Consider the following 24,272-nt stretch of genomic DNA (forward strand, 5'->3'; position numbering starts at 1 on the left):
TTTTCTTGATCTTCACGGGCGAGCGGCACTTGGTGATAGCCCTGGTAGGCGTCGAGCATACAGATTAATTCGCAGCCCCAGCTGATCTATCCGGGGCAGAGGATAAAAATCTTTCGGGCAAGCTTTGTTGAGATCCCGAAAATCTATGCACACTCTCCACTTGTTGCCTGGCTTGGAGACTAATACTACGTTAGCCAACCAGCTCGGGAACTGCACCTCGCGTATATGGCCGGCTTCCAGAAGCTTTTCCACCTCCGCCCGGATGATGGCATTCTGCTCGGCGCTAAAATCTCTTTTTCTTTGCTTTACCGGCCGAGCGTCCGGTCGGACATGCAACTCGTGCTGCGCTATGCTCGGCAAAATTCCGGGCAGCTCATGTGTCGACCAGATGAAGACATCATGATTTCTTCGGAGGCATTGGATCAACTCCTCTTTCTGCTTCTTCTTCAGATCGGACGCAATAAAAGTCATGGCCTCCGATTGGATTGGGTGAATCTGCACTTCCTCTTTTTCTTCATAAATTAAAGAGGGTGGCTTTTCGGTGATGGCGTTTACCTCGATCCGGGGCGCCTTCCGAGCGGAATTGGCTTCTGCTCGGACCATCTCGATGTAGCATCGCCGAGCTGCTAGCTGATCTCCTCGTACTTCTCCCACTTTGTCCTCCACGGGGAACTTGATCTTTTGATGGAAGGTTGAGACGACCGCTCGGAATTCGCTGAGCGCCGGTCGTCCCAAAATGACGTTGTAGGACGAGGAAGAGTCGACCACCACGAAGTTTGTTGTCCTTGTCCTCCTGAGCGGCTCTTCTCCCAGCGAGGTAGCCAGCCGGATCTGTCTGACCGGCTGAACTTCGTTACCCGTAAACCCGTAGAGCGGGGTTGTCATGGGCAACAGCTCGGCTCGATCAATTTGCAGCTGATCGAACGCCTTCTTGAATATGATGTTCACTGAGCTCCCTGTGTCAACAAATACGCAGTGAATAGTATAATTGGCTATTACCTCTTTGATGAGCAGAGCATCGTCGTGGGGTACTTCCACTCCCTCCAAGTCCCCGGGCCCGAAACTAATTTCGGGTCCTTCCGCTCGTTCTCGGCTACAGCCGACCACATGAATCTGGAGTTGCCGGACGCTCGCCTTTCTGGCTCGGTTGGAGTCTCCTCCGGTCGGCCCGCCAGCAATAACGTTGATCTCGCCTTGGGAAATATTGCTTCTATTTTCCTCTTCCCGAGCGGACGGTCGGGACCGTTCTCTGGACGCTCGGCGATTCTCCTGCCTTGGAGAATGATGCCGATCGGGAGTCTGTTGCCGTGGCCTATCAGCTCGCGTCCGATCGACTCTATGAGTTCTCTGTTGCCTGTCGACTGAGGGAGACCGTCGTCCGGCATTCCGGGGCACAGGATGAGTCACGAAGGGAAGGCTTCGGCAATCCCTTGTGTTATGCGTATCCGTCCGGTGGAAGGAGCAGAACATCAGGGTCCATTTCTTCTTTGGCTTGGGCCGGGCGGCGGCAACCTCTTGCACGTGGGGCCTGGCATGAGGGGATCGGATTGCTTCGGCCCTTGGTCCTCTGGGCGGCTGATGTGTGGCGTGTGGTTTCCGCTCGGCCGGAGGAGCCCTCTCAGTTGGAGTTTCTTTTTTCCTAGCCGCTTGTGCCTCTTCCACGTTGATGTATTCGTTCGTCCGGTGTAGCATGTGATCATAGTCTCGGGGCGGCTTTCGGATGAGCGATCGGAAGAAATCCCCATCCACTAGGCTTGTGTGAAGGCATTCATCATGGTTTCCGAGGTGGCCGTTGGAATGTCCATCGCCACTTGGTTGAACCACTGGATGTAAGCTCGAAGCGATTCACGGGCTTCTTGCTTGATGGCGAACAGGTTCATGCTCGTTTTTTGATAGCGCCGACTGCTTGCAAAATGATGGAGGAAGACCGTTCGGAAGTCCTTGAAGCTTGTGATGGATCCGTCCGGCAGCCTCCGGAACCACCGTTGAGCCGATCCCGAGAGAGTGGTAAGAAAAACTCGGCACTTTACTCCATCTGTGTATTGATGGAGAGTGGCTGTGTTGTCGAACTTACCCAGATGATCATCCGGGTCGGTTGTCCCATTGTACTCGCCGATCGTCGGAGGCACGTAGTGCTTGGGCAGAGGGTCTTGTAGAATAGCCTTCGAAAATTGGCGATTGATCTGCTCAGGAGATGCGTCCGCTCGGGGGGCTTTTCCTTTTCTGTTGTCTCGTCTTGGTATTTCATCCGAAGATGATCCCCGCTCTCGATTAGTTGCTAAGACTTCAGGAGGCGTGCGGAAGAGAGCTCGATGGAATGGCACTGTCGCTGGTGGTGCTTCCGCTCGGCCACCCGATGCTGACGTGGCTTGCTGCTCTGGCCGCTCGGCTGTGGCTTTCTATTTTTGCTCCACAAGCTTGGCGGCTCTTATCTCGATCAGAGCGTCGAGTTCCTCGTTCGAAAGCGTCACCATGTGTTGTCGTCCAGCTTCATCCATTGTTTCCGCTCGGATACAGGAACGTTCCCACAGACGGCGCCAATTTGATCCTGTCCGAATGCCGAATCAACGGACGCTGGGCACGTGGCGCTTCCGGCTGCTGGCGTGGATCTTCGACTGGCGGCACAAAGCTCCGGCGAACCTGCACAGAAGTCGGGCAGAGAAGGGATTCCCGGCGGCGACCCTCCGACACTCAAGTCAGGCGAAGCTCAAGAAAGAAACAGTGGCTTTAAAACTCGTAGACTGCGTACCTCCGGCGAAGAATGAGGGCCTTTATATAGGGCAACGAAGAAGTGAGTGTACACCTACCGAAGGGTACACGTGTCCATAGCCCATACTCCAGTAAGGACTTGTCAGTGAGCTTCCCTAACCGTACTGCTACAGTCTTGGCATGTCCTCGATGGGACAGCGAAATCCCCTGTCACAAGATTTGGAGCATGGCCCACACGTGAAACATACCTGCTATCAGAAAAAGACGTTCCTTGTCCTTTTCCCCTTTGCTCCAAATCTAGCTTCCGGGCGGACAGCTCCCTCAACATCCGGCCGGACATATGCGATGGTTTACTTGGGGAGATCCTCCATCACGTGCTTTATCGGGACTATTAGCAGTGTTACCTTATGGCTTTGGCTGAGCGTGAGGTCCGCTCGGCCCACGACCTTTTCCACTGAGCGCCGGAACCCTGATTTCGACAGGGCGCCTTTAACCATCAGCCGTATATCGTCCGGTCGGCAAGCCGATCGGACCCATCCCTCTCCGGGCGTTCGATTCCATCGCCGATCGGACCCATCCCTCTCCGGGCGTTCGATTCTATCGGCTGGTCGGACGTCCGGTCGGACCCTGCCCTCTCCGGCCGTCCGGTCGGACCCGACCCTATCCGGATGGACAACTGCCACTGTGACTTCCACGTGGCGTTGACTTCACAGGGCGGGGTCCCCTGCTCTTACTATCGGATCAATAATATATAGAAATATTGTTATCATGTAATCTTAACATCATGAGTTCGAGTAGAAATATTTTTTAAATATAAAATGTAAAGTAAAATTATGTACAATTGATTAAATATGATTCAACCTTTCTTAAGATCTCGGGGTGTTTTGTGCACAGGACTCTTTTTTATTTTATTGATTTGTTATCTAATTTTGACTAAAATTAGAGCTAAGATAATTTTAGTTAATATTAAAATAGTTTTAACTAGCTTCCGAGTAGGTTTAACTATTGGAGTTGTGGGAGAAATTGTGATTAGTAAATTTTAACTGATATCAAAATGTTTTAAATGTTTTTTAATATTTAACCATAATAGAATTAAGGGACGTTTCTTTATTTATATTTTTTTATTTCACAACCGAAATTAAATATTGTTGCTTGCATGACACGTGGCTTCCGCGAAGGCAAGTTTCACACAATGACACAAGATATGTGCAAGAATGAGGTTGGCAAATAGATAATTATATATAAAAAAACATTTCTAAAAGGTACAATTTTAATTACTAACTAAAACTATGCATAAAAAAAGACAATTCACTGTCAAGAATTACTTTCCTAATAAATTGCTTTTCTGTATAAAAAAGAAATCATGGAGTTTACTTGAGTGGAATAATAAAAAAACAGAAAAAGAACTAGTTGAAAATTTTTCCAAATTAACAATCGAAAAAACAAATTTTAAACTTCAATAAGGACCAAAAAGATATAATAAATTGCGAATCTTCCTGGATTCTCGTCTAGTTACATCCGGTCCATATGAAAAGTCAAAACGCATGTCCACAATTCACCTACTTTTTTTAAATTTCCAATTTCCTTTAAACTACTTTGACCGGGTGAATAAGGCACGCCACAAAACGGCTTATTTCTCACATTTCTTTTTTCTTTTTTTAAAAGAAAAGAAAACGACGTGTTTTTTTTTTTTTATGTTGCGAGTGGTAGACTATGCCTGTCTTGTGCTTTAAGCCTTACATTGGATCCTTAAATTTATGGTGCGCTTGGTCCGAGCCCAATAAATCGGGGTTGGTGAGGCAAGGTGCCGGATACCAACGGTGACGCGACCACCTGTCGGTGAAGACACGTTGCTATCGCCACCTGTCTCGGACTCCCGTCCATCGTCAGACAAGAGGAGTAGGAATCGGACGGTGGGGATTAAATATTCGTCCGCGTTAAGGGTTGGTGGGCGCCCGTCGGCAACTCGGCGCCTATAAATATTCGCCGGTGTTCGGCCACCGAGAAATCGTGAAAGGGGATCTCCACTTGGCGGAAGCAGCGGAGAGAGTAGGAGGCGGCAGATCAGGCTTCAGATCTCTCGTCTTCTCCCTTCGCGTTCCGTGTTTTCTTGAGGTGAGTCGTCTTGCTTCAGATCTGCGTCCTCGCTGTGATTTCTTTGGGGTTGATTTGGTTGGAATCGGTAGGGTTTGCGGGTTTTCCTTGCGAATGATTCGATCTGACCTAGGTTTTGATTGATGAGCTTGATTTTTTCTGTTTCTTGATGAAAAATGTTGTGATGCTTTTTTCTGTGATGATTCAGCGAGTCGATCAGTCCAAGATGGCGGACACCTTCCTTTTCACCTCTGAATCTGTCAACGAGGGGCACCCCGACAAGCTCTGCGACCAGATCTCTGATGCGGTGCTCGACGCTTGCCTTGAGCAGGACCCCGACAGCAAAGTTGCCTGCGAAACCTGCACCAAGACCAACATGGTCATGGTCTTTGGAGAGATCACTACCAAGGCTGATGTTGACTATGAGAAGATTGTCCGCGCCACCTGCCGTTCCATTGGTTTCATTTCCGACGATGTCGGCCTTGACGCGGACCGCTGCAACGTGCTTATGTACATCGAGCAGCAGTCCCCCGACATCGCCCAGGGCGTTCACGGACACTTCACCAAGCGCCCGGAGGAGATCGGTGCCGGTGACCAGGGGCACATGTTTGGCTATGCGACCGATGAGTCCCCTGAGCTTATGCCCCTCAGCCATGTCCTTGCCACGAAGCTGGGCGCTCGCCTCACCGAAGTCCGCAAGAACGGAACTTGCGCTTGGCTGAGGCCGGATGGCAAGACTCAGGTGACAGTGGAGTACCGCAACGACAATGGTGCCATGATTCCCATCCGTGTCCACACCGTCCTCATCTCCACCCAACACGACGAGACAGTGACCAACGATGAGATTGCGGCTGACCTCAAGGAGCACGTCATCAAGCCCGTCATCCCGGAACAATATCTTGACGAGAAGACAATCTTCCATCTGAACCCCTCCGGCCGCTTCGTCATCGGCGGGCCTCACGGCGACGCTGGGCTCACCGGTCGCAAAATCATCATCGATACCTATGGCGGCTGGGGCGCACACGGCGGTGGTGCCTTCTCCGGCAAGGATCCCACCAAGGTCGACCGCAGCGGTGCCTACATCGCCAGGCAGGCCGCTAAGAGCATCGTGGCCAATGGGCTCGCCCGCCGTTGCATCGTGCAGGTCTCCTACGCCATCGGCGTGCCTGAACCCCTCTCTGTTTTCGTGGACACCTACGGAACAGGGAAGATCCCTGATAAGGAGATTCTGCAGATCGTGAAGGAGAATTTTGACTTCAGGCCAGGCATGATCACCATTAACCTCGACCTGAAGAGGGGCGGCCACAGGTTCCTGAAGACGGCAGCCTACGGACATTTTGGCAGGGACGACCCAGACTTCACCTGGGAAGTAGTCAAGCCCCTCAAGTGGGAAAAACCATCTGATGCCTAAATTTGATCTTGTCCTACTGCTGGCGATGCATACAAACTATGAATTTTATGTCGAATGTGCTGTGTGGTTTGTCTTTTTTTTTTTTTCGTTTACTACAAGTTTGTACTCGAACAATAATTTGGAATCTGAAACAAACTTAGTGGCTGCAATTGTTGGATGGAAGAGGCAGTGTCTGGAAAGAGCACAACACCGTCCTGTCTTGTGCCTTCCTCCTTGCCTGCATTCGCATACTTCCCCTCCCTTTCTTCTGCTTTTGTGCTTTTGTTGGCGTGCAAATGCCCCAAAGGGCCAAAGGTTGGATGCATCTATGATGGCTCATTGAAAATGGGCAATTTGGTAAGTCATCTCTGCTACAGCAAGTGCTAATACAAATAAAGGTACGACAGAATTAACTTTTTAAGTCATCTTGGATGTAAATAGAATGAGTTGATAGATATACTTTCTATTTTAAATTTTGATGGATGAGTTATGAACAATACATATTCAAATTTGTCTCATTGAATATTTATCTTCTGTTTCTTGCCCCTAAACTAAAAGAAACAAAATAAAGGTTTCATATTACACATTTATTTAAAGTGATAAAAAGGGTAAATTTTTTAAAATAAACGTGAATAGTAAAGTTTTTATAAAAATGGATTAAAAAAAAAAGTAAATTTTTTATGAGATTAGGTGAGAATAATTAAGGATTTAAATCCCGGTATTTATTATTTATTAATTTTTTTTCTCATAGTCAAGATTTCCTAACATTTTACATTTCTGGGATTTAAATTTCGCTTGTATTTTTTTTTTACACAATCTGGATTTAAATTCCTGCAGCTTGTTAAATTCTTTTACATAGCTGAGATTTAAATTCTAGTGCATTACTTTTTTTAAGATCCAAATTTTTTAATTCCCATTAAGTTTTATTTTTTTAAAAAAATTCAAATTCGTATTTTACAAAGTTAAATTGTTTAATTAAAATTCTAATTAATAAGACTAATTTATAAAATTTATTTAAATAATAATAATTATTATTTATAATATATTTATCAAATTGATTCCTACCCCACATATTTTGTCTATTTTTTTAATACACAATCCCCTATCTAGGTGGATTGTTTATAACAAGGGTAAATTTTTTATAATAGGCATGAATAGTAAACTTATTATGAAAATAGGGGATTAGGTGAGAATAATTCATAGTCGGTATGTGAAATTTTTAGCAGTATTTAATATTAATTAAGAAAATTTTAGTTTAATATGAATTTAGTAGTATTTAATATTATGAGATTTTATTTTAATATTAATTTAGTAATTTTTTTGTATTTTAATTTAGCAGTATTAAATATGATGTTTGACGGATGAATATAAAGTGTTTGTATCATATGTAATTTTTATATTAGATTTGTATTATAATTTGTTAGTAATTTAGTTATATATGTTTTTACTTTTTTTTTTATTAAGCATAATGTAGTTAGTACATTTAGTTTATTATTAAATAAAATTTTGATGAGTCCAAAATAACCTTATCTAGTTAGGCACTTTTCATGTATTAAGACAACAAATTTGAATTTAAAATTAATGAAAAATATTAATTTAAGGGATGTGAAAAATAGAATTTATGCTAATGTCCGGCACCCTTCTACTACTAGACGCAATTCAACAACAATCCAACTCACCATCTTTTGGCTCTGTTTGAAATGACATCTGAACTCACAAATCTCTATTATTTGAGGTGCACTCGACACCCACCTGATTCAAACCCTAAACTTGTTCCAATCACAAGGAGTAGAAGCTACTTCTTGTCTCTTCTTCCAATCCAAGCCAATTAAAATCCTGTCTATGGCATTATCTGGCACCCAGAGATTAGACTAGTTGGTGTGCAAAAATGACAAACCAGTTCGAGAACAGAGGGAAAAATTGACCATTTTCATGCCTAATTTAAAGGTCTTGTTCGGAAGGAATCAAAACAATCATGATATGGACTTTTATTCAAAAGAGCCACAGATTCTGATTTTATTTTGCTCAAGTTTAATATCGTTGCTGGACCATGTTTTTGAAGTTGAAGATGGATGATTACTGATCACATCCCTGTAGAAACCATCTGCTCAAATTTGTCTTTTTGGCCAAATACTAAGCATGCATGAATTCAGGTGGTGTTAGATGAATTCAGACACAATTTTGAAGGTGGAGTTAGGTCTGGTGGGGTGGTTGGGTGATGAAGAGAGGGTAAAAGGAGGTTAGCACATTGCAATCAGTGACCATGTTTTTCACTCTCACCTCTTTAATTTGTCTCTTAATACAGAGAGAGCAGGACAAGTGCAACAAGCTTGCTGCATTCTTTTCTAGCTTCAGCCTTCAGTTAATCAATGATGCCCAATCCATCAGCTTTCACCAACCTCTCTCTCCTCTCTCACTTCGCAGACAGGGATTGTGCCACCCATATCTCTCTTCCATGCAGGTACTCTTCATCCCCCCCCCTGCAAACTGTCAGAAATGGCAATGAACTTGTTTGGCTACATGCATGCAGTCTTTCTTTACTTTACTGGAGCCTGGTTAAAGCCAAGCATGTGAATGAACAGTCATGGTTCATAGAATTTAGTAGCTTCTGGCCAAGATTCCTGTAGGCCATGGAGTAGAGGAATCATAGATTAAACTTGATGAGACATTAAATTGCATGAAATCCCAAGTTTTTTAATTTTTGTCTTCTTTGCTCTTCAGCAGCTACAATTTTGAGGCAGCAGTGGTTGATCCAAGCAAAGTAATGAAGCAGGAGCTCCAAAGCAGAGCCAGGGTGGTCTCAAGATCAACAAAGGATTCTCCGAGAGCAGAGGCAGATAAAGGGTCCCCTCCAATGCTGAAGCCTAGGCCGAAACCTACTGATGTGTACACAAACAGCAGCACCAGCTTGAACTTGGCCAAAAGATCTCTCCACTTCAACAAGCTGAGGCCAGGCACCAACAAGGCCAAGGAGTTGGAGAGTAGACTTGATGAGAGTGAGAGAATGGTGGTGGAGCTGCACAAGGAAGTGGCAGGGTTGAAAGCTGAGGTTGATAAGTTGAAGGTGAGGAATGTTGAGTTGGAGTCAGAAAACAAAAGGCTGCACCAACATCTTGTTGCAGCAGAAGCAAAGAATATCAATAAGGTTTGTTTGCTCTTTCTGCATGTCAAGTTATGGATCATGCTTTCTTTGTGTTTGATAGAATGAGGCTCATCTTTTTTCATTTGAGTAGTCAATAGTGTTGGAGCTTGTTCAGCAAAACTCAAAGAATGCCAAAGAATTGGAGATTCATGGGAGCAATACTTGCAAGAGCCATTCTTTGGCACAAGTTCAACCAAAACTTGTGAACAAGATGCCAATTCCTTCCATATTGACTTCCAAAGCTCTGCCACCGCCGCCGCCGCCTCCTCCGCCTCACAATGATTTAGGAAGAATTGCAGTGAGTAAGCCTTCTGCTCTAGTTCAACTATACCATTCACTAAATAAGCGAGATGGGAAACAAGGCTCCTTGAGCAATGGGTGTTCCTCTAGTCTATCTAGCAATGTACACAGTGGCATTGTCGGAGAACTTCAGCATCGATCGGCTCATCTGTTAGCGGTGTGACTCCCATCGTTTGTGTTTGATTCACCAATCTTTTGTTTTGATACTTCATAATGAAATATCTTCTTTCACAGATTAAGGCAGATGTTGAAACAAAAGGGCAGCTCATCAAACACCTCATAGAGAAGGTGCAATCCTCATCTTTCTCTAATATGGAAGATGTTCTAAGTTTTGTCGACTGGCTCGATGGACAACTCTCCACATTGGTAAGTCTTGTAATGGAGTTATTGTAGTCAGAATTGAAAAATTCGATTAAAAAAAAAAGTTGTGACTCACTATATGATCTCTTGAATAGGCTGATGAGAGAGCTGTGTTGAAGCACTTCGACTGGCCTGAAAAGAAGGCTGATGCACTGCGTGAAGCCGCAGTTGAATTCCGCGACCTAAAGCAACTCGAAGCTCAAGTTTCATCTTTGAAGGATGATCCCTCTTTGCCATGTGAGACAACCCTGAAAAAGATCTCAAACTTGCTAGATAAGTGAGTACTATCTGATCACCATCAATTGTATCACACAAAATTTGTGCTTATTTATACTAATGATGTTACAAGATTGGAGCGAGGCGTCGATCAAGTGATCAAGTTGAGGAATTCAAATATGGTGTTATATAGGGAGTTCAAAATCCCGACTGATTGGCTGTTAGATTCTGGAATGGTTTGCAAGGTATGGCTCTATCTTTATCAGTTTGATCAATGAACAGATGAAATGCAAATCAACTGAATAGAAACTGCAACTTTCAATTGCACAGATGAAGCAGCTGTCTGTGAAGCTTGCAAGGTGCTACCTGAGCAGAGTGTCGATCGAGCTCGAATCATTTCGGGAATCTGCACAAGAGGCACTTCTGTTTCAGGGGGTGAGGTTTGCTTATAGAGCACACCAGGCAAGTTCATATCTGATCTTAAGACCTCACTCCTCTCATGAGCATATGTAATCCGCTCGGTGTTATTTTATCGCAGTTTGCAGGAGGACTCGACTCGGAGCTGATGATCACCATTGAGGAATTGAAGAAGAAGGTTGAATTGCAAGGTACAACAAAGTAGAACAATTTCATGGAATGAGAGAGTCAGTTTATGTAATCAGATTTTGAGAAAGTGATCAAGGTTTTGCAAGAAGGATAGCTATGAAGATTGATGACTATAACTAGGCTCAGAATTGGATGAAAAGAGAATATGATTACAAAATATGAATTTGCAATAAAAAAAATTGAAAATGAAGCCTGGGTCAAACAAGAGAAAAAGATGCATATTTTACATGCTCAATAAATTTTCTCTAAAATATATGAGGTTGTCCTAGATTTTGCAACGTACAACCACCTTTTGGAAAGGAAACTTGATGGATGAACTGAAAACACCAATGAAAATGCATAAACATGAATAGTAATCAGTGTATAATCAGTATTCACAACAGCAGTTTACAATGCTTGTTCATCATTTTGAATATAGAAGACCTTTCAGAAACAATTTAGCAGAGAGAATTAATACATCTGAAACTTTTCCTTAGTTTTCTCAAATACTTGTTCAGCAATGATGGCTCCGTTGCCATTGGCGCGCTTAATCTCTAGATGAGCCTTCTGGTAGAATCCAGTGCCTCTGAGAGCATCGGCAATGAAATCGTCAAATCCAATAGCTATGGCGGCCTCTGCCTTTGCTCCATACACCAGTCTCTGCAATTGGAGTTCAAGTGAAACCAGATGAACACAGACTAGAGGATAGATAAGCTCGGAGGGAAGTAGAGGAGCAACAACTACCTTGAGTCGCGAAAGGTGAATTGCGCCAAAGCACATTGGACAAGGCTCGCAGGAGGCATAGATCTCACAATCTGAAAGTTCGATCTTCCCGAGTTTCTTGCAGGCCTGCAACAATAAAAGTGCCGCATAACATGCTTACTCAAAGAACCAATTACATATACCTAAACTTGAGTAGCTAATTTTATCTCTGAATTAAGGTCAAACTGTGATGGAGGCATGCAGTAGGATTTGTACAAGAATACTAGATGCAATCACAATCAAGGAAATGATATCGATGATCCGGGAAAGACACCATGCCTCTGACTACTTAGCCTCTGTTTGGATGGGGTGAGGTAAGGTTCATTAATGGAAGGGGATGGAAGGGGAAGGGAGGGAAAGGAAGGGAAAGTAATATATTTATCTTACCCTTGTTTGGAAGGGAGGGAAAGTTTATGTGAGAGGAAAGGGATGGAATGAAGGTTAAATATATAAATTCACAAAAATATCCTCTTATTTTTTTAATAAATCTGCATGTGAAAAAATAAATAAGGATATAATTGTAATAATTTCTCCTTACCCTTCCTTACACCCCAATTTGGGGTGTAAGGAATTTCGCTTATTCCGAGCATGCAAGGGGAAGCTTTACCCTTCTCTCCCCTTCCCCTTCATAGCTCACTCTCTCCCAAACAAGGGTAAAAATTCATTTTACCCATGTTTACCTTTCCCTCCCCTTTACTCACCTCCTCCCAAACAGAGGGTTATACGTACTCTGAATGATGTCAAAAATTTCACAGAAAGAGAAACCGAATTGATTTTACAATCTAGTGAGTCGGAATTGCATACCGTTTCACCATTTCACCATGACAAAATTACGGTGCTGATTATATAGAAGAATTCACTACAATGGATAACATGACAATTTAAGCGGAACCTATCAGTTTCTTGTATTATGAATCGTACGCAAAATACTGAATCGATCATAAGCAATTGAATATGTGAAGAAACTTTGCTAAGGATTCAAGAATCTTGTGAAGAAAAGTAAACAATTTAAGCCATCTAACACCCTTACCTCCCTTATCGCAGTCACCTCGGCATGAGCTGTAGGGTCTGAATGCTTCAGCACCATGTTATGACAACTAACGACGACTTCATCGTTACGAACAACAACTGCACCAAATGGCCCCCCATCACCACATTCGATCCCGCAGTATGCCTCTCCAACAGCTTTTGATAAAAATTTATGGTCTCTATCTTGAACGACTACTCGAAACCACAGAATGTTGCACGAAAAAAGAAGTGGAATGAGAACAAAAAGGGTTGAGAAAACAAAATTGAAAAAGAAAGTGAAAGAAGAGCTCTTTCAAGGATCATCTTTCCTTGCACTCCACACCACAAATTCTACAACCAACAGATGATGCGGTTGACATATGTGCAATGCTGCTCAATTACCTTCATGGTGACCTGCAAACGCAGAAGCCACAGAGATGGTCCCGTCCTTCGATTCTACCACTGCAACCATAATTCAGAAAGAATAGCAAGCAACAACTGATGAGTGCCATGCGAAACATAATCGAGCAAAAGATCTGTGGTGGAGTGACACAATTTCTATGAATAATCAAATTGAAACCCTAATAAGTTTAAACAAGGTAAATCAACCAAAAGATAGCAGAAAGATAAAATTTTGATCGTTAGAAACTTCCATATTGTAGGTTATACTTGAAAAGAGAAATCTTAAGAGTGAAGAAATTTAGGGGGAAAGCTAATCAGTCATTTGGGGAGGAAGAAGCTCCCAAATAATTTGTAGTTTCATCAGGAAAAACGTTTAACCCAATTTCTCCATGGATACTGATGAGACCAGGAACCCTAATGCAAAAGCACCGGACTAATTTTCAAGGAGAAATTGTTGAAGAGGACGACAGGATCCAGAATCAGAAGGATTTCGCCCAAATTTTACGACATCAACCGATGAAATTGACAGGCGATCCAAATCGATGAAGATAAAACGTCAAGATCGACACTTTCCGCATAAAGGCGGCGATTTTATGGGAAGATCCCGCAGCGGGATCTCCAAGAAGGCAACTTGCAAGACGCAGATCGTAAAAAGGGAAGAAAGACGAAAGGAAAAAAAGCGACGAGACTACGAACCGTACCTTGCGCCTCTTCCATGGAAACTGGAATCGGACAAGGAGCCTCTCCGACGCAAATCCGTAAAAACCGAGATGGCTTAATGGCGATCGCTCGGCGGGCGTATATATAAACTGACGGATAGATTGACCACGAACAAGCAAACGAGAAGGACGCCAACGCCAAGTAACAAAATCTAGCAAGAAAGGGCAATGGAGCGCAGAAAAGAAGAGAAGAGGAAAAGATGTGCACGGTGTCCCTTCTTGCTCCAACGACCACAGATGCCCATTTCCTTCTTCCTTCCTCCTTTTTATTGTGTATTTTCGTTTTATTTTCTTGTTTTGAGATGGAGATCGAGCCCCAAATTATCGTTAAATTTACTATTTTTCAATCTTTTGCCAACTATACGATTGTGAAGGTCGTTTTCTTTGCCTTTTAAAATGGATTTATCGAAAAGATTGAATCTTTGAAACACGAGAGTTGACTTTTATAGTAAACTTTGACCATCCAAAAAAAGGAACACATGAAACATGAAGAAGATCGATAAAGCAAGCTGTTGAGTGACCAGATTGTGAACTTGTATGAATTTGGATTAAGAGAACAAGGAGTCACTCCATCGGAAAGGATCGACTTTGGCGCTGGAGAATTGGTCGATATTGTGCAAGTTGCCGGCGGCGGCGTGACTGTTGTGCACGGGCGCTGGAGAGTGAACTGGCGGGCTCGTCATCGTGCTCGAGAATGGCGGCGGCCAGTTGATATTATGCTGCAGAGTCATAGGAGCCGACGAAGGAGGTGGTGGTGCAGAGTTCACGGCCAGTTGCACGGCGAGTTCCTGCCGCCTCGCGGCGATCTCCTGGAGCTTGTTGTCGACGAGCAGCGAAAGCGAGTAGGCGTTCTCGATGCCGACGTCATGGAGACTCCGGCCGGAGAGGCCCTCGAAGAGGATCGCCGACATCTCGAGCTCGTGGTTGGCCAGCTGCTGGCGGCGGAGCTGGTCTCGCATCTTCGCGACGCGCTGGCGGAGGAACGCCTCCTGGCTGGTCATTTTCCGCAGCCGCTCGACCTCCGGCAACGCACGAAAGCCTTGGAGCAACAGCGCCGCCTCGCGCCGCGACGGCCACGCCGCCGGGTGCAGAGGATCCTGAGGATCGTACACCACCGCAGCCGCCTCCACGCCGCAGAGCACCGTCATCTCCCGAACCTTCTTCATCAGGCCCTTGAGCCTCTTCCTGAGCGTCGTCCGGCGGGAGCCGGCGTTGGCGATCCTCACCAGCCTCACTTTGCACCTCGCCATGGCCGACAAAAACAGAGTACTCTGTTTCTCCTCCCATTCCTCTCCCTTAAATATTCGAAATTCCGCAACATATTTGTTTATATTTGATTAAATTAATGGGGGAAAAGAGAAAAATTCATGCACATTAAGAATCAATTACTTTTATTGGATTTTCTTTTCATTTTCTTTTCATTTTATTTATATCACAAGGGGGCTTGATTTTTTGCATGGTAGCAAATATTGGAATATTTGGCAATAATGTTTTATTAATTGCATCAATTTTATATTTGAAATGAAAAAAAAGGTAGACATTAAGTTGTAGGACTTTTTTTATATTTAGTCAGTAAAAATATTATAAAATAATATATAAGAAATATTTTTATAATACAAAATAAAAACAAAATAAATATTCTGTTTCTTATCTTTTATAATGTATAAGAAATAGTTTTTAATAATCTTAAGGCCCATAATTGAGTTGGGCCTGTAGATCGAGCCCAGTACACAATGTCGATGCCTTTGTTCCCAAATGCTGCTCCCTCGGTCTGCAACTGCAAGGGAGAGCCAGTCTCGCTTCTTATTCTCGTTTCTGCATCGGCGATTTCACGGTCATTCGCTGTGTTTCCAAGGTATTGTTCATAGATGGCATGGCAAGAATTAGCTTTTGATGATTAAACAATGAAAACGTCACCTTTTGGTGTGATTTCACTTATTTAGTGTTATAAATGTTGTAATTTATGATGATGCACGGGTGTTTGATCGCAATCGGACAGATATTGCTTTTCCAAGGTCGGTTATGCAAGAACCAGTGTCATTGCAATGTTGGTGAATTTGGTAGCTGAAACTTTATTGAAATTTGGTTTCTGGGTTATGTTATTGGTACTTAGACTGGTATAAGAAGTGTTTTTGACTGTGTGAAGTTCCTCTTCATATTGACATTTCAGGTTTATCATCACAATTCTTAGAGGTTTATTAAGGTTTTAGCAGTTGCCAAAGAATGCCTAAGGAGGGTTAATCTTTCATGGTGATGTTGTGTCCTTGATAACCTTGTCTGCCTCACATGGGCAGGGATCGAAGAACGATTTAATTGACCAATGCGAGGCGAATAGTAACTTCCAGCTGTTGATGTTTATTCTAACAAAAGATCTCTAGCTCTCACCTTTTTTTTTCTAAGCTGTTAATTGTCCCTATATTGAACTGATATCAGCTGTGATGATGTTCAGAAGCTAAATTGGGAGGTTACAGTCATAGTTCTTTTCATCCTATTTTAGGTATTGTCTTCATATATTTTCATAATGTGAGTGTCTGGGGAATAGGAATTAGGGTGCTGAAACATCCTTGATACGGTGATGAAGAGGGCCCACTAAAGGAGTGTCAAAGCAGGAAAAATCCTGCTAACATGGAGGTCAAGGTCAAAAATAGAGGAAGGCCCTGGTCGGCCGATCAGATGAGATGATCAGGAGCCCCCAGTCGGCTGGGCAAGGACGCCGAACGACAACTGGAGTAAGCAACTATCTGTGACAGGCCAATCCTCGCTAATCGAGCATGGCTGGTCGGACAAAGGTAACCATTGGCAGTCAGGAAGCAAAGAAGGGGACTGTCCAGCAGCTCCAAAAGGCACGACCGAACTAAAACAACTAGTCCGAGTGACCGCTGGTCGGCCTACAGTGGGACCCCTTGCATATCTCATCGTACCCTTTTGGAGGTTTGCACCACTAACAACAGAGTATGTCCAGCAGACAAATCGTATTTTAGAAACTTCCAGTCTGTCACATCATTGATTTGTATGCTCGCTTAAGGAAAAATGTCAGAGACACTTTTTGACTCGTTTTTTCCTAAAACACTTTGGAAAACGTATGCATGCTTTGAGATGCGTGCACAAATGCTACATTGACACTATAAAAGGGGTTCTCATCCACAGGTGGAGGTATGCGATGCTTCACTGTTGAACACGCTTTTGCTACAGTTCTTTTTCTACATTTGTGTGGATCACTGACTTGAGCGTTGGAGGGTCAATGCCGGAAACTCCTTCCCGGCCCAGCACTAACGTCGTTCGTGTTGCAAGACTGTGTGGAGTCTTCGCCTTGTTAACCTTCGAACCATATCCTCAGCTTGTCATCTTTTCCACTTTCGGACTTCCAAATCAATCCTAATCTATTATCATGGCACATTTTTTTTTTTTTTTTCCTTTCTCAGCTGACCTTCCCACACCAAATTATTCTTCCCGTAGTGTTTATTAATGTTCTTGTCTTTTCTACCATGTTTAAGCTTATCCACTTAAGGGCACTATGGCACTTATTATGCCCTTGTATAGTGGCTAGATGTTCATTTTTCAGAAATCAGGTTATTGACCTACTTGGTTTCATTTAACTTCTTATTTAGATACTTAAATATTCTCACATTGCAACTTTTCCATTTTCTCTTGCCAACATTAATGCCACTTTAGCTCTTTTAGCCATATTAACGTCTTAAAAATTTTTAGATTATGACTTACATTTTTTTGTATAACATTTATTGCCTGATACTGTGTACTAATTTTCTGTTCTGTCCTATATTTCCTCCTATGGATTTGCTACTGGTTACACTGAGTATCAAGGGTAAATGAGATTATCTGATTGCAAATTTGAATATTTTTGCATAAGTAAACAAACTACCAATACATCATCCATGGTTTATTGCTTTGTTATGGAAATTTATCGAACAACCTAATAGTTTTTTGCTAAATATATCAGAACAACAAGTCGTATGTATCACGGCTAGACCTTGTCTGAATGCTTGATACTTTTGTAGTTCACAAATATGGTTATTTTCTCAAGTGAAATTTCATAAAAAAAAATTTGGTTATGCTGCTTTCATATTCTCATTGAATTACTTATCCCTAGCATTCTGATTTTATTGATTTTAATGTTCCTTATGTACAATTTGTATGCAGCATAAACAAAAGTCTTTGATTTTGTTAAAATACTTTCTTGTAGATAATCCATTGGCAAACTGGTTAATTATCTGTTGATCTGTCTCACTCGCTAAGTTTCTTATAGATATGAAATCATGCTTAGATGATGTTATCACTTTGTATCATATTGTGCTGCGTAGCCACATGATTGACCTCTCCTTTGTTTTCATTCATAACAATAGTACTGGCAACCGGAGTTTTCTGGATAATAGCATTGATATCGATCAGTTCAGAGTATTTCAGTCCCATATAACCTTTCTTTTCTATGCATACTTGCTGATGCCACCTTGCTAAATGAAAAGCAGTTCTTAAATTTGTCTCGGACAACAATGAATTTGCTCGGTCAATATTCATGATACCAAACTTTGTTTTCACTGGTGGACCAAAGCATTTCCTTATGCATTTACGTCTACTTGAAGCTAACATTGAAAAGTCGATTGAGAGCTTATTAACAATTCATTTTTTAGGTATAACTGATGAATGAATGTACAGATATAGCTGAAACTTGATGTCTTTTTTTCATAGAAAAAATATTTTTGTACTATTTCTTTAAATTGGATAGATAGTAGAGAACTTAGATGTCACAGCAGCATACGATGGAATCTACGTTCACTGAATTGCCAAATATTTCCATCTCTGTCAATCGACCTCCTCTATCTTGTTCAAGCAATCCCAACAAAATATGCTGACACTTCACCTTTGAGATAGATATCTAAGTAAATCTTTCAGTCTACTGCAATGATGGCATACTCTTCGGTGGTCCTAAATTTCCATTTGCCACCAGCGAGCACTACTATTGAATTATATGAACAATTCATGAATAACACTCTCCAAAATATGAGGTGAAAGGTACTACGTTTCATTATTTCCTTCATCTGTTGTTTGAAGTTGCTCGGTCCTATTCATGAAGTTTCATCATCTGAAAGTTCACTTTCTAGTTAAGGCAGTGGGGACAATTCTGTATCATTCTAGTTCATGCATGGACTTGTGACCCATTCATACTTCAACTAGTTCATATTTTTTTTGCAAGATTTCAACTGCTTGGACTTCTGCCTCGACTGCTGTTCATGTCATTATACTTTTGGCTTGAACAAAAACTTTTAGATTGTCTTCTTTGTGAGAAAACTTTCCGATCGCCTTCTTTTTTAAAGAAAAAAACTTTTAGGTTGTCTTGGTAGTGACGAGTGGTTATGCCGGCATTTTAAGGGCCTACAAGCACCACCATGATGCTGGAAGATTCAGCACTAAGCAGTGATCATTAATTATCATCTTTGTGACTGTTTGCTGGTCCCTTGATTGGATCAATTCCTTCTGTGTTACAACATGCAAACAGTGACCTAGAGATTTCGTATTCTCGTAGAACTCCTTGCTTACAGAAGTACATTGTCAGATAAATTAAGGAATTCAATCCAGGTCACAAGCTAGTGTCATGCCACCTAATAGAATACTCTTGCCGACAAATCTTTCTTTATGCATGCAATGAAAGAGTTTATTGTGTTTGCTTATGAAGAGATTAAATCTTGTGGAACTTGTTGTGTCTTCACTGACTTGATAAAATCATTTAACTGCTGGCTTCCTTTCTGTTACGGTTAATCTCTATGATTCCATTAGATATTTTCTCAGTGGAGAAGTGACACACACATCAAACAATATATGAAAAGCTAATCTTCCTTCAAATCGAAACACGTTTAAGTGATGGTAGAGGTACCAGTGCCACTTTCATTTACACTAAAGGGGATACGTGATTACTTAGGTGGTGTTGTGGGGGGAGTGGCCTTGTCAATCCTACTAGGATCATGCAATTAGTGGATGTATCATTTTATTCTTTCTTTCTTTCTTTCTTATGACTCTGTTGTTGCCTTTTGCTTACTAAGGTCAATTGCCATCATTTCTTGGCCAGCCCCTCTCTCATTCACTCCTTACATGAACAAAAAGCCATAGCACTTTGCGAACCACTAAATCAGTTCAGCACACACCTTGAATTTTTCATGAAGTAAAGCTTACTAATGCCTATGGTTTAATTTGTGTAGGATCATCCTATGCAGCTCCTGCTGCTCCACAGAAAATAGAGTACAATGTGTTTAATTGTTACAGTATGAGACTTGTTTGGTCTGATCCTTGAGAGTTTTGCTTCAGACTTGAGACAGTAGAAGACATAACCTTGGACCAGTGGAGCCCTTCCATTTTAATGCTCCAAACCAGTCACAATAATTAAGCTCATAGTCCAAATGTTCATGCTCTTCACCCGATTAATCTTGGAGATAGACGACCTTCCTCCTTGGTTCGTCTATTGGGTAAATTGTAAATTTGGAGCACGACCTATACACACTTAGAGGCCGACCTCTAGAATATTCATCTGTATTAGGATTCGAATTGTGATTCTCTTATTTGTTTGTTCCCCCAAGTGTTTTATTACCACACCACATCTAGATGTCCAAGCTTCACCTCATGGAGATAGACAAGCCTCCTCCTTCATTCCTGATGAATTCAGAGCACAACTTAGAATACTCATCTTTATCGGGAAGCCTGACTAATCTTGGAGGTAGACGGCCTCCACTTGATTCGTCTACTCGAAGCTCAATTCGAATCATGATCCTCTTATTTATTCCCCCCTAAGTGTTTTACTACTGCATCATGCCTGTGTGTGGGACATCAAACTCCACTACTCTTGATTAGCATGGGGGCCTCTGCCGTCGGACCACATCGTACGACATTTGCGGTGCTGCTCGATCGAGCAGTCTCGAAAGCCATTTAAGAATCCCGACAGACGAGCGGAGCTGGATCCCCTAAACTTTAGGGCCCGACTGTTACATTTCTATCTCTCAATCTCTGGGAAACGTCCATTAGGAATGAATGGAACTCTCCTTTTGTCACCATCGATCCCCCCCTCAGCGAGGAGCACTCCCTCAATAGTCTTCTAGTGTGGAATGTGTGGACCACCTTCTTGACCTGGTTCTTTGTCCTTGTGGATTGCCTTTCCTCCCTCGAGGACAAGAAGGGATAAGGCCTGGGGCTCACGGCATTCTCCATCTAATGGCCACAAGAGGAGGACCAGATGAGGCTTGCCACATTGCTCCAACCTCGCTATCTTCCAGCTGTACCCAAGCACACCATCCACCTCTAGTGTTCATATCACCCCTTTTTTTTTTTCTTTCATGCATTATCGTCGTCGTCGTCGTCAAGTTGTATTTGTTCCTAGAGTCAGCTATAACTTTATGACAAATATGATTAAAATTCTCAATCTTTTTCATCTAAATTTGAGGCAGATGTCCATTTCTTGCCTTCTCCTTGTAATCGACAGCTGCATGTAGATTCTTCTCCATTCAGGGGTGGTTTTCGCACCTCATCATCATTTCCTAATTGTATTTGTCCTGAAAGTTATAGATGATAACTTTATAGCTAGCAAATATTATTACGATCTCATAGAATTCCATTTGAATTCGAGGCCGACACCTATTTCTAGCCTCTCTTCTTTTTTTTTTTTCTTCTACTAATAATTGATCTTTCAAGCACACAAGAAAGTTCAAGGCTGGTTAGATTCTCCACATCATCATCGTCATTGTCTTCCAACAATTAACGCAACCCTCAATCTTTTTCATCTCGACGCCGACTTCTCTTGCTAACCTTGTTTTTTTACACTGTCTACTTAGTCATATCCTTTTCTTCTCCTAATAATTGATAGCTGTATGCGGATTCCTGTCCAGTTACTGATCTTTCAGGCACAGAAGAAACTTCGACTGCAGTTTTTCGGCGCCATCATCGTCGTCGTCATCAGACTATCTTTCGACTATAACTGAAATTCGAGCACAGACATTCTCGTTTTAATCTTTGTTTCTACTCCAAACATTCATAGTGTTTTTAGTTTAATCCTTGTCTTCTCCCAATTATTGACTGACGGTTGCACGCAGATTATTCTCCTAGTATCTTTTTCTTTTGTATATAAATTTTTATTTTTCTTGACAGGAGCCGAGGTCATGAATTCGTGTCACGAAAATAATCTAATATAAAGTAGGATAAGACTATGTACAATAGATCATTTTCGATGACACGAAGATGAGAAAACCAGATGCCATTTCAAATTTGGTTGTCCACATCCCATGCACAGCCTGTGCATGGAATATTTGCCTCTCAACAAGATTACAAACCGACACTTTTTTTTTTTTGTATGGAATTAGTCAAAAGCCTCCGTGAAGTTGATGATGACGATGATGATCAATTTTTTTACAATTTTTCTCGATTTTGTTGTTGTTGTTGTTATTATATATTTTTTTTTTACTAATGTTAACTTGTATTAGATATATGTCGATGGATGGAGAAAAACCAAGGATCAATCGAGAAGTAGTCCAAATGAATTGGATAGATGATTCTCTAAATCTAATTTTCTATTGGGGGAAATCGTCGGCATCAAACAGTTGGAGTTGCTCTTGTACAAATCATCTGTGAGGACCATCATTTTAATTTTAATTTAATTTAATTTTTTGTTATTGTTTTTTCCTTGAAAAACATATGTAAATTTAATTAATGGTGGGCCATTTATTTATTTGTTTGTTTATTAAAAAAATCACAATTAAAGGTCATTGTTTTCTATTATAACGATTAATTAAAATTATTAAATTACAACTTAAAATGGTACAATTAATTACCATGAAAAAAATGCATTTAGTGCCAAAAAATCAACTTTTTTTTCAAGCCATTTTTAAAATAATAATAATAGAAATAGAGGGTTTTTTTTTTAGAAAGTCGTGATTGCGACAAATCTCGTGACAGCTAATTTAAAGCTTAATAAACGAGCTTTAAATATTAATTAACTTCTTCCTCACTCCAAACCATAAGCATTTAGTGGCCATGTCTTGTTCATGGACAAGTTGTGCCCCCTCACTTTTAGAGTCTTATGGTCACATTATCCGGCCGATATTCGAGAGTAATTCGATGTCACTCGAAGAGAGAACTGGTTTCACGATGCGCGGGATGAGAGTTCGATAGTAACTCCTTTGACGAATCAAAGAACAAGGCGCGGAAAAGAGATGCATAATGAGCTAACAATGCGGGGGATGAGAAGGGCTCTTGTGCGGAGTCTCATGATTCATTAATGTTTTCGGCTGTGTAGTAGTTAGTTCGATTGCAACTAGAGAGACTTTGACAATAATTATCGGAGCTATTTATGCTCAATTTGACTCTTCTTAGAAAATAGGTTCATTTGACTATCATCGTCGATTGATCATGATGGTGCAATTGAACCGCTTGATTTAACTACTCTGCCCCGCTACTTGATTTTCAATCCAATCGATAGAATGACTTTGAGAAGGGGGAAGAGGGCCTAGATGATAAAGGTGTTTCTCTAATGGAGGGTCCCAATTTGATACAATTTGCGAAAAAAGAAAAAGAAAATTATAAGATGGGAATCCATTATTATGATATGATCCTTCTTGACAAGCTTCAATTTGTTTAATTTGATTTTTATAATTTGGATCACATGAATACATATAATTAAGCCACCGAAACCACAATTAATCATTGATGACAAATGGCATAAATTATAATTTGTTTAATTTATCGTGGAGCCATTAATTAGGGTTTCACCATTTGATATTAGTAACAATTTGAAGTGCGTTAGTCTTGGTGGATAAGTATTTGCGAACCGAATCGAGTTTTTAATTTTCAATGCTTTAATAATGGTGCGGAGTAACATAGTGAACCCGATCTTATTGAATCATTATTTATTCGTTTTGAATGAAATTGACAAACTAAATGGATGGCTCGAGGATAGAAAGTGGATAATTTTTTTTTAAAAAAGCTTAATTTGTTGTCATTCTTGGAGATCTTGAGTCGATTGATTGATTTACATTGTTTCCTTGTGATCATTGAAGTTGCATCTAGACAAATCTAATGGATGGCTAAAAACTAAAGTGACTAAATTTTCAATGGAAAGGCAAATCACTTAATGGCATACAACTAACTCATGTCATTTCAAATCAATACGAGTCCCCTCAAATTATACATGATAACAAGCTCATTTAGTGAATTTATATTCATGATCCTTATCTTCTCCTAATGACACAAGTTTAAGAAATTTCCCCTAAAGGAGTTCTCATTTCGATAAAATGGGAGGAGGTGTGGAAGAATCTTCCTTTCCTCTTTTATAAACGCTTTAATTTAGCTTTAGATATAAAGCAATAAATATATAAATGATTAGTGGATGAAGGCGATACATTAGAAGATATACCACACCACAAAGGCAAAAAAAGGGAGAGAGGCCTACCCTTACTCATCATCATTTTGGTGCACTCCATTAAAGTGCCCTTGGAAGAACTTTCAAGAGTGTCGAATTTTCAAAACGGCATTCGATATGAAGCATGTTAAAAGGCAATGGAAGGTGAAGAATTAGAAGATAAACTCCAAGGATTTT

General features: G+C 41.5%; 4 protein-coding genes across 6 annotated transcripts; 2 read left to right on the forward strand and 2 right to left on the reverse strand.

Annotated features, from left to right (window-relative positions):
• The first annotated feature begins 4,509 nt into the window (after positions 1 to 4,509).
• On the forward strand, positions 4,510 to 6,363 carry LOC122036337 (S-adenosylmethionine synthase-like). The gene is made up of 2 exons (XM_042595632.1): positions 4,510 to 4,824; positions 5,012 to 6,363. The coding sequence occupies exon 2, from the start codon at positions 5,030 to 5,032 to the stop codon at positions 6,212 to 6,214; it is 1,185 nt and encodes a 394-aa protein (XP_042451566.1). The 5' UTR covers positions 4,510 to 4,824; positions 5,012 to 5,029; the 3' UTR covers positions 6,215 to 6,363.
• Positions 6,364 to 8,416: 2,053 nt separating this feature from the next.
• On the forward strand, positions 8,417 to 10,914 carry LOC122036343 (protein CHUP1, chloroplastic-like). Of its 2 annotated transcripts, XM_042595638.1 has the most exons (9): positions 8,417 to 8,432; positions 8,499 to 8,654; positions 8,915 to 9,338; positions 9,427 to 9,792; positions 9,870 to 10,001; positions 10,091 to 10,272; positions 10,345 to 10,456; positions 10,542 to 10,673; positions 10,750 to 10,914. In XM_042595638.1, exons 2-9 carry the CDS (start codon positions 8,563 to 8,565, stop codon positions 10,831 to 10,833), a joined length of 1,524 nt encoding a protein of 507 aa, XP_042451572.1. In that variant the 5' UTR covers positions 8,417 to 8,432; positions 8,499 to 8,562; the 3' UTR covers positions 10,834 to 10,914. The 2 variants fall into 2 exon arrangements, with proteins under 2 accessions (XP_042451572.1, XP_042451573.1); XM_042595639.1 differs by lacking the exon at positions 8,417 to 8,432 and having other exon boundaries at positions 8,464 to 8,654; positions 8,918 to 9,338.
• Positions 10,915 to 11,130: 216 nt separating this feature from the next.
• Positions 11,131 to 13,996, reverse strand: LOC122036344 (guanosine deaminase-like). 2 transcript variants are annotated; one of them, XM_042595641.1, is made up of 5 exons: positions 13,670 to 13,989; positions 12,969 to 13,028; positions 12,589 to 12,779; positions 11,541 to 11,645; positions 11,131 to 11,456 (listed from the first exon to the last, which is right to left on the reverse strand). In XM_042595641.1, the coding sequence occupies exons 1-5, from the start codon at positions 13,683 to 13,685 to the stop codon at positions 11,268 to 11,270; spliced, it is 561 nt and encodes a 186-aa protein (XP_042451575.1). In that variant the 5' UTR covers positions 13,686 to 13,989; the 3' UTR covers positions 11,131 to 11,267. The 2 variants fall into 2 exon arrangements, with proteins under 2 accessions (XP_042451575.1, XP_042451574.1); XM_042595640.1 differs by having other exon boundaries at positions 11,131 to 11,645; positions 13,670 to 13,996.
• A 239-nt stretch (positions 13,997 to 14,235) lies between these two features.
• On the reverse strand, positions 14,236 to 14,937 carry LOC122036334 (agamous-like MADS-box protein AGL80). Its single transcript, XM_042595630.1, has one exon. It carries the CDS (start codon positions 14,935 to 14,937, stop codon positions 14,236 to 14,238), a length of 702 nt encoding a protein of 233 aa, XP_042451564.1.
• Positions 14,938 to 24,272: the final 9,335 nt, after the last annotated feature.

Source organism: Zingiber officinale, unplaced genomic scaffold, assembly GCF_018446385.1.
Source record: "Zingiber officinale cultivar Zhangliang unplaced genomic scaffold, Zo_v1.1 ctg139, whole genome shotgun sequence".
Taxonomy (NCBI): Eukaryota; Viridiplantae; Streptophyta; class Magnoliopsida; order Zingiberales; family Zingiberaceae; genus Zingiber; species Zingiber officinale.